The 14710-nt window shown below is 40.3% G+C and overlaps 1 protein-coding gene across 2 annotated transcripts in view; it reads left to right on the top strand.

Annotated features, from left to right (window-relative positions):
* The first annotated feature begins 2434 nt into the window (after positions 1–2434).
* ERCC6 (ERCC excision repair 6, chromatin remodeling factor) overlaps positions 2435–14710 on the top strand; it is a 40136-nt gene continuing 27860 nt past the window's right edge. Inside the window, exons 1-5 of one of the 2 annotated variants that reach the window (XM_040071496.2) lie at positions 2435–2579; positions 3352–3785; positions 5236–5356; positions 7292–7400; positions 8975–9701. In XM_040071496.2, coding sequence (XP_039927430.1) covers positions 3355–3785; positions 5236–5356; positions 7292–7400; positions 8975–9701 — 1388 coding nt within the window. In that variant the 5' untranslated portion in view covers positions 2435–2579; positions 3352–3354. Of the gene's footprint in view, positions 2580–3272; positions 3786–5235; positions 5357–7291; positions 7401–8974; positions 9702–14710 lie in introns of both variants that reach the window. The other variant, XM_040071495.2, reaches the window with a different exon arrangement.

Here is a 14710-nt window from a genome sequence, read left to right as displayed (position 1 = left end):
GTTCAGCCACAAAAGCAGTATTTCTAGGAACAGCCATAGCACAGGAAAGCACATGACCTCTTAGGGAAGTTTTAGGTGAAACCTCTGGTGTCCATCCCATTTCAGAAGTCTAAGCAGGTAAGGGAAAGTTTATTCTACTGAAATCCAGCCTCACGATTTTACAAAGTGGTGGCTTATTCTAAAATTCTGAAGTATTTCCTTCCTCTGTGTTTAACAGATCAGTCTCTCTTCTAAGTGCATGACATTTTTTTAAAAGGTAGTGTGTTTCAGGCTACATGAAAGATAGCTAGAAGAATCAGCCACTGGAACAATCTACCAAGTCATGTCGTGGATTTTCTACTGCTCAGTGTATATAAATCAAAATGTGATATCCTGCCAAGCCATCTGTGCCACCTCATCTCCAAGACTCAGGCCTGATGTAGAAGTTACTGAGTGAGTATTTTTAGTGTCACACAGGAGGTCAGAAAGAATGATCTAATGGTCCAATCTGGGCTTAAGTTCTATGAATAAATGAAACTCTTAGACCTAAGCACTTTGGGACAAAGGAACATCATTAATTATTTAGCAAAGCACTGCATCCCCTGGGATTGCTCCACTAAGAAAAGTGGGAGTCACACACCTGAGGCTCAGCCATCTCAGGTCATGTAAACACTGGTGTCATGAGAGCTCGAAGATGCTCAAAACCCATGGTCACTTAACTCTGAAAATGTAGTGGTTTTGATTAGTTTTTTCTTAGACAGTCAGTCCAAGCCTTTCTGTGTGGTTGCTCCATTGTGATTAGTCATAGTCCACATACAGTATTTCCTCAGAACAAAATCCATAAATATATTCTGTCACAAAGTCCTTCCTTAGCCTGCAGTTTGGCAAAACACATACTAAAATCTGTGGAGGATAGGCCTGCTTGAAAGCAAGAATGAAGATTTGGCCAGCTGCCAGCAGGTCACACCTTTTACAGCACAACCAGGCTGTCAAGCACAAGGGGTTTGAGAGGATCATCTCCTGCTAAGAACCAGCACTCAGGTTGTTGGTAGGTTGTTGCTGGTTATTCTGGGTGCATCCCTGTGATGTGTTTATCCTGTTTTGCAAATACCTGCTTTGACACAAAAATATTTAATGTTTGACTATAGGCCTTCTTCTGATCTTAGTAGTGACCATCTCTGACATTAGTGATCGCTCAACCCATAGAAGCCTGCTAACATGTAGGGAAATCTTCATTCTTCTCCTGTGCTTAGGAAAGAAGCAGCCTGTCATTTGAAAACTTCTCTCCTACCTAATAATACAAAGCCCTTTTTTCTGCTTCCAGGACAACTTATCTTTTGACCATCACCAATCACTCTGGAAAACTGAACCTACCCATTCATGCCAGAGTTTAGTTTTGACAGCAGCTTGACATTGCTCTGTCCTTAAATATCCCTGGTTGCTGCTTTTCTCAGTCTGCTGTAAGACTTTGCACTTCACATTTTAAATTGTTTCAGCAGTTACAAAACATCATTCCTTCTACTTAGAACACAGCAACAAAGATTTTAAAAAGCTTCCTCATTGTAATCACTAAAGGGTGCTTGCAGTAATAATGTCTTTCAGAGCAAAGGAAACAAACAAGAGTTTATCAACATAGCACTGCTTTATTTGCTTGATGACCTTTCCATGTCTCTTGGTTTTAGAGAACCCATTCTGTGTTTCCCTGAGACTCATAGACATTACAAGACAGGAATAAGGTAATGGAAAAGAAAGAACATCTTCAGTCAAGGACCTGAAATTGTAGTTCAGAATAAAGCCGGGGGAAAAAGCCATTAACATTTTTGGGAATTATTCATTAATATCTATGTGTTCTGCCGTTATTTATCCTCTCACAGCTTGACCAATGCTGCCAGCAAGTAAACTCAGTTCTGCAGCACAAAGGAGGGGGAGCTGGATGCGGGAGTTTCACGACGCTGAAATCGGGAGTCAGAAGGATGGGGCAAACATGCAGAGTAAGCGGCAGGACCCCCGGGACAGATGTCACACCTGCTCCTGCCACCAGCGCAGCCCCGGGCAGGCCCTGACAGCACCGGCCCCTCCGCGCAGGCGCCGCGCTGCCCCGCCGCTGCGGAAGTGACGCGGGGCGCGGCGTGTGCCGTGCAGGCGCACTGCCGGAGCCGTGCCGGTGGCAGCAGTGCGGCCCGGCCCGGCCCGGCCCGGCGGTGCCGCTCCCGCTGCTCTGCGGGGCCGCGGCTCGGGCACTGCCCGGTGGCAGCAGTGCGGCCCGGCCCGGCCCGGCGGTGCCGCTCCGGCTGCTCTGCGGGGCCGCAGTTCGGGCACTGCCCGGTGGGAGCAGTGCGGCCCGGCCCAGCCCGGCGGTGCCGCTCCCGCTGCTCTGCGGGGCCGCGGCTCGGGCACTGCCCGGTGGCAGCAGTGCGGCCCGGCCCGGCCCAGCCCGGCGGTGCCGCTCCTGCTGCTCTGCGGGGCCGCAGCTCGGGCACTCCCCGGTGGGAGCCGGAGCCCCGCGTGTCCCGTCCCAGCCGCGCTTTGCCTCCTGCCGCAGCGGAGACAACCTTCGCCCGGCGGCCCCTTAGCAGCCCAGCGCTCGCTCTCACACAGAGGTGGGTGAAGCTCCAGTTCTGCCCGAGCACCGCTCGGTGCGGGCGGAGCGGAGGGCCCCGGGGTTCCTTGGAGGGGCGGGTCGGGTGTGGTGTGGTACCTGTTGCTTGAATGCAGGACCAAGCCCCATGCAGGCATGTTCCGAGCGGGTGGGAGAAATGCGTGAGATGGGACTGAGATCCATGGGCTGCCGTGCTGGGAGAGGCTGGTGAACATACCAACTCCAGGCTTGCCTTTGTAAGTAAGTCAGCATTCATTTCCTGAGAACTGAGGTGGTTTATGCTCCGCTTTGAAGCTGAATTGTCAAACTAAAGCTTACGGCCAACTACACTCATTAGTGCTTTCAAAGGCAAGTCTTAACTTGTTTCCAAAAGTTGTATTTTTGGGGTTTGGGTATGTTAAGTTGCATATGTTTTTCTTATGTCACAGTCTTCTGGAGCATGACCATTTACACACAAGACTGAGTTCACTGTCTGGCAAGGAGAGTAATTTTTATGTGTTGTCTTATTTGTCTTTATATCAGCGTTTTCTGGGAGGGTTAGACGTAGTTGTCTCTGAGAGGTCTTGGCCACTCTTTTGATTGTGGAAGTTGGTGTGGAGATGCCTCTGCAAGAGGACTGATGGTGAAGTAGTCTACCAGGTGTTTTGAAACAAGATTTTATAAACATGCTTATTGGTTTGCTTACTTTTTTCAGGGGCACAGTCTTCATGAGGAGCTTTGTATGTGTGGATGTCCTTATGATAATGTGTTTCTCCTTTGTTGCCTTCGAGCAGAGGATGCTGACACACAAGGCTCACCTGCCGGACAGTGTCCAAGAACAAGAGTCTGCCACTACTTCAAGCAGTGATTGCCTGCATAATGACAAGGACTTGGGAACTGAACAGGAAAATGGCATTTGTGACAATGGAGTGGGTAATAGTACCGGAATTCCCAGCTCTGACTGCCAGGCTTCCACTTCCATGGCTGTTCCTCTGGAGGTGGCCAGAAGAGGACATCCCCTTTTACAGATCGACAGGCAGCAGATTCAGTCTGTCTCATGTAGTGCGCATGCTGCTGAGCTCAAAGATTTAGGAGTTGATGTCTATGACCAGGACGTGCTGGAGCAAGGAGTTCTTCAGCAAGTGGATAATGCAATTAACGAAGCAAATAAAGCAGCAAAAATAGCTAATGCATCAAAAGAATATGAATCAGTACTGGAGGATTTAAGGTAAATTGTGTTTTTTCTTACTGTTGCTTTCTGCTACTGACAGTCTAGTGAGACTTGGTATCTCATGTTTTTAAAATCTTAAAGAGGATAAGATGTTTTGAAAGTACTTGATCACATGTGCTCTTTGGAGCCACTCACCTTTTAAAAATGAAGAAAATATTTTTCACATCAGACAATGCTTCACTGCTCTTATTTGATTAATGTAGTTATGCATCAAGGCAGCAGAGTAGAGTGCATCTCCTTTTTCTGCTTTGTCTCCTACCTCACCAAGATGCAGCTGTTTTCTGGGCAGTGGAGAATGGCGTTATACTCTGTTATTCAAAGATACAGTCAGAAAAACACACTTCCTCAATTCTGTATGTTTCGTGTGGTCATCCACTTTGAGTTATGTTCCTTCTGTTACTTGGATTACTCCATCTCCTAAATGTCCTACAACCAAAACAGCCTCATCACAAGTGTTTGTAAGAAGTGCTTAATGACACCTTAAAAGAATCAAATGCTTAATATTGATACTATTGATAGGAGAAGACTTTGAGGAATAGGAGCCAGTAACCTTTCAGATTTTGATCTCCCTTTCTGTTTCTAGTCTCATTGTAGAGTTACTGTAGTTCACTAGTGTAAGTAAATTATTCTACCTGTGTATGTTTCATTGTCTTGTATTAATGGTGGTTTTTTTAAATGTTAAAAGAGAACGGGGAAGTGAGGATGGCAGTGATTGCTGGGGAGCTGGTAGAATATATCTCCTAGGAAGGATAACAGTGGTAGAATTCAGATTAGAGCTGGAAGTAAACGTGGCCCAAAGATTTCCTCCCTGGCAACAGTTGAGGCTTCCTTAGTGCTTTTTTTTGCACGCAGAGGGAATAATAATAGATCTGCTTTGCAGGTCTTGTGAACAGTTGTCTTTGACTTTTTTCATGATGCTTTGAGATTTTAATTTATGTATCCTTATGAAGTATTCTGATACATGAATTAACGAACCTAGATTTGTTGCTTTTGATGGTGGGGCAGTTCCTTCTTCCTTTCAAGTGAATTTCCTTATATAATTGCATCAGATCATTAAAACCATTTTAGAAAATGAAAACGCGGTGCTTCCCATTTAGATTTTTAGTTTGTTTTGTTTACCTTGAATAATGAAAACAACCACTCTTTCTTGTCATCATCAGACTTGTAACTCTTGAGTACTAAATATTACAGTGGTTGTTAAATTTATGTTCTAGAATTCTACTCTTAGCAAAATTTAGTTTAAAAATGTTTTATGATGTACAACTTTTTAAAAGTGTTTAGTATTTACAGTGTTGTTTAAATATATTATGCTTATTCGGAACCTTACCTTGAGACCTTTCTAAGTCTTACATTAAATCTCCTGGAATTTTCAAATAGTCTGAATCGAGAATGTGCTGTTTTTCTTTCTAGAATTTACCAGTTTATTGCAACTTTACTATTTTTTCAGATCATGTACAACATCTCTGAGACATATAAATAAAATTATTGAGGAACTTTCACCTCAAGCTGCTGACAACAAAAATATTAACAGAAAACTAGATTCTGTAAAACGGCAAAAATATAACAAGGTAATTGGATTACAGTAATTTCCTGTTTACAATACTTAGTTTGTATTTGTCTTAAAGTTTGGTTTTTGTGATATAATTCTTAATTATATTGTTCAGAGTCAGTCTAGAATGTCTGTTCCTTTCCTTTAAAATGGTTTCATACTAATTTAGAGTGCTGAATTTTTTTATTTTAAGTTTTGGAACAAGATAAAAAACTGAAGTTCCAGGACCTGTTCAGATTGATTTGCATTAGCTTAATTAAAGCCCTCACAGTAGTATTTGGAGAATTGACAAAGCCTTGTTGGGGCATGATTCAGTAGTTTAACTAAATCTCAGGTCTCATGGTTATTCCTTCCCTGTGTTCCTTTTCTTAAGCCTCTTTCATTATCTGTATCTTGTCAGTATGCAGTTTCTCTCTTTAGTGAGCCTCTTTAGCTCATTGATTTGTCAGAAACTGCTGCAGCTTTTTTCTGCCAGAGCAGTGAGTTGAGGGAGCTTTAGAGCAATCCAGCTGGCATTAGGGTAATGTAGGCAACAGACCTTTACAGCTGTGAGTAGGAAAGAGATTTGAGAAAAGAGAAACTTCTGCTACTCAGGAATGTAGCACCTTGATCAGCTCACTGTCTGCTGGAAATTGACCCTAATACTTTCTCTAATGATAAACGTGACTGTGAAACTTACTGTCCTTTGCCCTCAGAAGGCCAGTCTTAGGTCATTTGCCACTGACTCATTCATTTGTTTTTTAACCTTGCTAATTTCAGCAGCCCAGATAATACTGTGCTCATAATGTAGCCGATTAAGAGAGTGATGGAGACTGTACAGAGCGGTGGCAAAGGACTAGATAAAAGTAGCTGGAAGTAGTAGGAAGAAGTGTGTTAAACCAGACTAGCTATTAAAGAATGATCACTATTCTGCATGTTTTCATACTGCTTACACACATGTTAGTTCAGGGGAAGTTCAGACTTACCTGCAAGTTTGTTGTTAAGCATCTTTGAATGAAAGAAAAAAATCTTCTGAAAATCATAAGCCATAAAAAATGGTCCTAATAACCTGAATTTTGCAATGGATTTGTTTTTTTACTGAAGTGTATGCCTTTCTGAGTAAGGAAGTACTTTCAAAGCATAGAGTTACAAATGTGAGGGTTACATTGCTTGTGACTTTGTTTTACTGATTGTAATGTTTTGTTTCACAAATCAAAGTTAGCAAAGTCAAGGAATCATGCCATCACAATTAGATATACTGCTGAGGATATTACAGTCAGAAAAAAGGTGTAGCAGAGGAATTATTAACTAAGAATGAATTTCATAGCAGTAATAAACTATACTTCTTACATAATCTTTTTTACATTGATCTTTTGAAGTTATTTCACTTTTTATTTTTTGCTGTTAAATTAGCTGTGACCACTCCTGAACTAGCCGTGGACAAACACCTATCAGGATGTTGGACTGATTTACAATTTCAGTTCCTTTGTAACAAAACATTCCAAAACTTCTGGGATGATGAATAAATCTTAGTAAATCTTACAGCTGTTATTTGTGGCTTAGTAATCGTGAACCCAGTCTTGCAGTCATGAGCAAATCTCTTGGTGTTCTCTGTATCTCTGCAGTCTGCTTTGATGGGTTTCCTTCACTAGAATCAACGCATAAAATAGCCTTAAGAAATGTACATAAAAATGCAGTGTACACATGAATTTTGTGTGTGTGAACAGCCTGATCTTACACATGGGGTGAAAGAATCATACCCACAAAATTGTGTCTCCTGTGGGTTGGAGCCCTACAGGTATTGTGGTGACACTTGTTTTGCACTTTTTTCTTTCCTTGTGTGATACTGTAAATATTTGAATATGAGATTCTGTTTGAAAGTACTGCAAATATATTGATTTAAGTGTTGCTTAAAAGGTTAGCAAATTTATAGAGCAGATAAAAAATAAAATTGCTTACATAATTCTTGTTGAAGGAGCAACAGCTGAAGAAGATTAAAGCAAAACAAAAACGTCTTCAAGGAATACTTGGTTTAACAGAGTTTGCTGATGAAGCAAATGAGATTGAATATGAGGAAGAGGAAGGTATGTATAAGAAGGCTGAAAGTTCTGTTCTACTTTGCAGTACCTTTTTTTTTGTTTGAAGCTATTTTGTAAGATTTTTGCAGGTAAGGCAATAAATTTAAGTGGTCGGCTTTCAAAGAGTTAAGAACACTTATTCCGTACACCTGCAGATTTGCAAATCTTGGCATATTCATGTGGGAAGTTTTAAAAAATTGATGTTAATCTATGTTCAGCTGTGTAGGGATGGCTGAGGCACATTAGAGTATTTGGCTTAATAAATTGGAAATCCTAACATTTTTTTCACAGCTAATTTGATAAAGATGACTAACATCATGATTGAATTACATTTCATATGCTGGATGCTATCAATCAGCATTAACAAAATTGGTTTTTCTTACTGTTGGGAAGTATCACTAGAAAAAGGGAAGTGCTTCTTTTCAGGCTGCAGTGTGATTTTTAAAATTAAAGATAAGGTTTCTTCCAGAGTATATGTTGCCTCAGTGTTTTATGAGGTGTTCTTTCTCTCTGCTGTCTGCAACCTAAGCTTGGCCACAGTCAGTAACCTGCAATATTCTGCTGGGCAAGTTTGGGTCCCACTGGTGTCTGTGCATCACCTTTGGGTTATATTGTTATTTGCAGAGGTGAAAAACTTTGTGCTCTTTGATTCTTGCATGTGGGGCTGGAATAGGTTCCCATCTTGCAGAGCTCATGCTTCTCTCCCAATGAACAACACTTAAAGGAGTCAAAGCCTCAGTTAACTTTCCTCAGTAGAAAAGCATCTCAAATCCTATTTTCTTTGGAGAGCTCATGCAGCAAAAATCAGGCACCCAGTGTGTTGAAATGTAACTAAGAAGTGAGTGGAGCTCAACAGAAGTGGAGCAGTTCCAGTAGGAAGGGGTGGAGATGGAAGGGTTTTCATGCCTGATGCACTGTCGTTACTCACTAAACATATGATGGATAAGTGCTTTAAAATGGGACATTGTGCTAGCAATTCTGATAGACTTAGATTGAAATTCTGGGCCCTAATAATAGATTTCAGGCCAGAATTCCCCTTCAGCTTGCTGAATTCAGGAGCTTTTCTTTCTCTTTGGGTTCAAACACCAGTTACAGTTTGTGTATAGTAACTGTAAGTGCACCTTAAAGTGCTCTTTTATGGCAGAGTTCTGTGCAGCCAATCTGACTTTAAAAACCATCATCTCCATGTTAGTATTGTAGGCTAGTAGGACAGGTTTTAAGTTTTTTGGCTTTGTTTTACTGTTTTTTGGGGGGTTTTTTGGGTGGGGGGGGAAGGTTTGAAGCATATGGTGGGACAGTCCATGTTTTGTGAGATTTTTGTCTGTTCTGGTGTGGTGATCAATATGTTAAATTTTGAGCTTATGAGTAGGACTGAAAAATAATAAAATTGAAATATGCAATGTTGCTGCAGATGGGAACACAGTGGTTTCTTGTACTGAACATGGTGACATGGGTGGAATTGACTGCATAGGTGATACATTAGACTTCATGTATCATTGGGAAGTGTAACACCCTTGTTCCTGTGTTTTGATTATAGAGAAGGTGTTAAAGGCACGCTGTATGTTCTCACTTTTGTTTAGAACCTGGCCCGTCATCCCTTGGCAGTATGCTTATGCCTGCTCAGGAAACAGAGTGGGCAGAGCTCATTCGAACTGGTCAGATGACTCCGTTTGGAACTAAAATACCTCAGAAGCCAGAGAGGAAGGCACGACAGTTAAGACTAAACGAAGCATCTGATTTTGAGAAGTACTTAGCAGACCAAGCTAAACTGTCATCTGAAAGAAGGAAGTTAACCCGTCGCAAAGGAGCAAAGAAGAAAGCACAAGCCAAAAATGTTCAGTGTGTGGCTCCTGCAGCTGCCACAAAGGAAAAACATGGTAAAGCCCTCTCAAAAACAGATAAACGCTTAAAAAAACACTTGAGAGAGCTTCAGAAGCATGCCCTTCAGATTCATTCAAAGGCCAGGATTCCAAAGGAAAAGAAATATCTTGAGGCCAAGAAGTTCAGGCATGGACAAGAGGATGATAGTGGGGAATCTGAGTATGTACCTGATGAGGAGCTCTTTGATCCAGAAGCAGCAGAAGAGGAAGAAGAACAGGCATCTTCTCTTGCTGAGAATGATTCTGATTATGAACTTAAGAGTTTATCAAGAAAAAGAAAACATTTGGTGAGGAAGGGTTTTAAAGATGCTGAAAATGATGCTGACTTCGTTCCAAGCTCTGAGGAAGAAGAGCATACACCAGGGAAGCACAAAGTGAGACGATGGAGAGATGATGGAGATGTGGACTATTATAAACAGAGACTAAGGTTAGTCCTAGACATTTTTATTAGTAATATGAATAAATTAGTATGTTAAACATGCAAAGGACAATGTCTGTTATAGACTGCTAGGGAGTGTGTTGAAGAAAGGGAAATGAAGTAGTCAGAAGCATCACAGATAGCCTTCCAGAAGGATTCAGACATGGAGCTTAATTACAAGAACTTTGCTGTTGAATTTTTCTTGTTACAGGTTCTTATTTGTGGATCACTTACACTAATCTGTGATTTATGAAATTTGTATAACCTATGTGTTGGTGGTCACAGGCATGTTATCTCTTTTCTAGTATAGGGGTTGAGCTTCACGTGGTAAACTTCAGTTTGTTGATCGTATGTGTGCTTTTAACTAGTTACCTTTACTCAATATGCTTCAGGTAGTTACATAGTCCTCTAGAAAATCGTGGAACTTGAAAACAGCTTCTCTAGAGTGAAAGGAAGAACATATATTAGAACTGTCAGTGAAGGGTGATTGATGATAGTGATAAACCCTAGCACAGGAACTTGGTTAATGCTTGGGAAGCTCCAATTTTGCACTTGTATGGAAATATAAAATCTTATGGATTTAAAGGATGCTGTGTCAGAGAAAGAATCAGGAACTAGAGGTATAAATACCATCTCTCCTGTGGTGAGAGCATGAGTTGCTGTGGAGGAAGAGGTATCTTCTGGTAGCAGAAGTGCTCTCGGTTGTAGAAAAACTCATATAGGAAGAGCCCAACTTCACTTTCACATCCAGGTTACAAAGGCAGATCAGGAACTGACATAAGGCAATAGGTTTGCAATCCCAGGATGTTGCTTTTCAAAATTAAAGCATAGTTTATTGCTCTTGAATAGAAATTTCAGCAAGAGGCTAATCTGAACAATGTCCAAAGGGTCAAAAAGAAGTACATTTTCTATTGGATGCATTAACAAAAATTAATTGTTCTTAATCAGTAAAATATTTACTGTTTTATTGAGTAAAACTGTATTCTTCACATGTAAAGTAGACCAATATTAAATCATTTTTAATTCAGTGTTTTCATCAAGAGTAATTTATTTTGATTGAAAGTTTTAATATGACTCACAGTTTAAATTCATTCAAAAACGTTTTTTTAAAAGCGTTTTTTAATAACGTTAAGATTGTGACAATTTATCCTTAGCAAAGTCATATCATAGACTACATTTCTTTTGGTTACTGAAGTTACAATAAAAGCCTAAATGAATTTTAGAAATATCAATAACTGTAATTGCTACCAAAACACTACATCTCTTAAAAATTTCATAGCTACAGTTATTGTGGCTGTTAAGCTGCAGCTGTCCACATTGATGTTTTTATGCTGACACCCCCAGGTAATCTTCATTATGGGAAATGCCATGAGAAAATAAAATGTAGTGAATTAAGAAACATATTAAGAATGCTATAGAAATGCTGTCATTTGCTTACATTTATATCTTGTTTCGTGTCAGTTTTACTTTTGAATGCAAACGAATGGGTGAGATTATGGTATATTTTACCCGCGAGAGAGGCAGAGGAAAGTCCTTTAGGATTACTTTATGCTTCTGAACATCTAGTCTTGTGCTTGGCAATGAATTCAGTCCTACACTCTTAGAGACTGAAAATGAGTTTCCTTAACATTAAAACTTTTTGAAGATGGGGTTTCAAGAGATTGGTCTGTGTCAAGGGGAAACTACACTGATGTTGTTAAAGCATGATAATTAGCTAACTGCATGACTGCAGAGCATCTCTAGAACAAGAGATTGCTGTCAGAACAGGAGCTGTTGTCTTTCGGAAATGTCAGGCAGGAGAGCAGCCAACTATTCCCTGTCCTCCTACTTCCAGAGGTTTGTTTAGTCACTCAAAGCAAGGTGTGAGCAATGGAACATGAGGAAGTAAAATTTAGCTATGCAGAATCAGCTTAGGATATCAGGAATTTCAGTTTTTTTCTCTTGTGTGGGTCTTGCCTTTCTCTAATTACTGTTTCTGGAGCCATGTTGTGTACACATGCAGAGGAACAAAATCTTCTGTTCTGAAAGGTCAATGCCTAAGGTGAGTTCATAGCTTGCTAGAATAGTGGACAATACCAGGGAACATCAGGGTTATGAGGAGTAAGGTATATAGGATACTGTCATGCACCTATAGGTAATTCAAATATTCACTGAAAATTAATGTATTGTCATTCCCAGCTGTCCATCATACTGGCTGTTATCAGCTGAACCCAGAGACTTAGGTAATCAGGCTCTAGGATGGTTCTGGAATGTCTGAGACTTGATCCCCATCAACAGGTGTATTATTAGTGTCTGTCATACTCAGTAGTGACTGTCTTCATCCAGAAGTGTTCAGAATCAGAGCTGGTGGGATCAAAACCTCTTCCCTCCTGCCCAGTGGAATACACAGGTGTTGTGGTTTTCCCCAGCCAGGCTCCACACAGCCACTCACTCAGTCTCCCACCAGGGGAGAATCAAAAGGGTAAAAAGCTGGGCTGTGATAAAGGCAGTTTAATAGAGAAGGCGAAAACCACACATGCAGGCAAAGCAGAGCAAGGAATTAATTCACTCCTTCCTATGGGGAGGCAGGTGTTCAGCCATCCCCAGGAGAGCAGAGCCCCTTCTTGGATAAGCAACTTGGGAAGACAAACTCCATCACTGCAGATGTTCCCCCCTTCCTCCTTGTTCCCCCCTTCCTCCTTGTTCCCCCGCTTTATGTCCTGAGCATGCTGCCCGCTGGTCTGGAACGTCCCTTTGGTCCCTGGGGTGACCTGTCCTGGCTGTGTCTCCCCCCAGCCTCCTCACCAGCCTGACAGCACGAGGGGGCCTTGGCTGTGTGTGAGCCCTGCTCAGCAATGACAACATCATCTGTGTTATCAGCCCTGTGCTCAGCACAAATCCAAAACACAGCCCCATACCAGCCACTGGGAAGAAAATGAACTCTACTTCACCCAAAATCAGCACATTAGGTTATGGCACAGTTTTTTTGAAGACTGTGGAAAAGATGAAAATTAACCTGTTTTTCAACTTCTTTTACCTACAAGCATAAAACATCAGTAACCTTGAGTGCCTATAAAATGTGTAGGAAATATTTTTTTTTTCTTTTTTCCTCAACAAGAAAACTGCTTTGTTTGTTTGTTTGTATTATTCTCAAGCTTTGCAGATATGGAAACCGCAAAGTATCAAGATTTTGTTTATATTATTAAAACTCTTCCTTTACATGTACTAAAATGCCAAGCATAAGTATAAAATTGAATTTTTTCTGCTTATATGTAGTTAATATGTTGCATTATGGTGTCAGTATAAGGTAATAGCCTGGAGTCAGAATAAACCTTCTCAGTCTTAAGTACACTCTGCCCATACCAGTTGTCAGTATGTACCTGCCTGCTGCCTCAAGGAAGGGATTACATGTCATAATATGGGAGATCAGTACCATATCTGTGTTTTCTTGTGTATTCTGTGTAGTTTGTGGAGTACAGTTGTTTGGCTTCTATTGCTGTCAGGTGCACAGAGGCAAGGCTGGGAAAGCAGCTTCTTTTCTTGTCTCAAGTGATACCCAGGCAGTTGAGGTTTTGACTGTCGGTGTACAAAGCAATTGATTCATAAAGAAAAAAATCGTGTTAAGTTAAATTGGTTTTCATAGATCAGTTTTCTTGTGCTAGCGTTCTTTGATGTATCTGAGTTACTGAATCTCTCCATGTTTCAAAGGTATAAATTAAAAAAGGATTAAACACTACCTTTCCTGAAAGATACTTTCTTAAAGCATTCTTACTGCTCTTTAAAGTGACAAAGCCTGGACACAAATGAAGATATATTTTCTCCCACTCACCAAGTACACCTTTCATTTTAAACTCAAGTGTGTAATTGTCTACATCAGTCTTAATTTACTTACGGAGGCTTGTGGTACTAACTGCATGTATTTCATCTGTTAGGACATACCAATTAAATCCACCCATATAGACCATACAAAGTTAGATCAGAAAAGCAATACTGAATGCGTCAATTTAGCAAATTAGAATAATCTGTAAGGGATTCTTAGCTGTATAAAATACAAAACATATTGTGCTTCACAAATGCAAACTATATTAAATACTCAGCTTGGTTCCTGACTGATTTTTTTTTTTTTTTTTAAAAAAAAAAGTCAAATTGTGCTCATTACTGTTTTGGGTGCAGAATTTCTTTCTAGGGTATTGCAGTAAGTGGGTAATGGGCTTAGTATCTGAATACATTCTTATATTAAGAAGAAATTTAATTGTATGATATATGGCTTTCATACTTCACTTTCAGGTTTAAAGTTACATTTGTCAGTGACAATGGACAATATAAAACATTTCTCAAAGGTCATGCTTCTGTTTAAAGAGACTTTGGTAATATAGTAAAGCCTGTATTTTCTGATTTTTTTAGGCATACTAATGATGTTTAACTAATATGTGTAAGGAATGTATTGACCAAATGGACAGTAAGTTACTGTGTATTTAAATCAAAGATGATGACTACTGTTTCTCCCTCCAAAGTCTGACTTCAGGGAAAGGTACAAGACTAGACTAACCAACAGACTGATCTGCTCTTGGAAATAGTGTTTGTCCTCCCATGGCTTCAGCCACTTGGATGTTCCCACTTTTCTAAATAAAATAATGAAGTTTCAGTGTAGAGTATCTTAATGGCGTGTGTTACATTAAGTTCACAGCCTTTCAGAAACTGCATAGCTTAATTCAAACTGTGAAAGTTGTTTGTGGTAACAAGTTGCTGCTATGTCTTTAAACTAGTAGTTGATGGTAAAAACCTCTAGACATTTGAAAAAGATGTAGTACTTCAATGAAGTAACAGAGCATGTAAAAAGGAAATTTTTTAGGAAAATTAAGTACAGGGTTTATTAGTTCAAATTCTAAATGTATATATTTTCCATGTATAATTTTAGGAGAAATCCCAATATCAATCACAGTTCTTGAAGAAAATGTAGCGGTTATATGGAGGTGAAGTCCCTAAATTCCTGGTCAGCCTCGAGTTAACCTCGGAGCTTGGTCTTGGTTGTTTCTGGA

The sequence above is a fragment of the Hirundo rustica genome, chromosome 8 (genome assembly GCF_015227805.2).
Source record: "Hirundo rustica isolate bHirRus1 chromosome 8, bHirRus1.pri.v3, whole genome shotgun sequence".
Lineage (NCBI taxonomy): Eukaryota > Metazoa > Chordata > Aves > Passeriformes > Hirundinidae > Hirundo > Hirundo rustica.
This window is presented reverse-complemented; position numbering and strand designations above follow the sequence as displayed.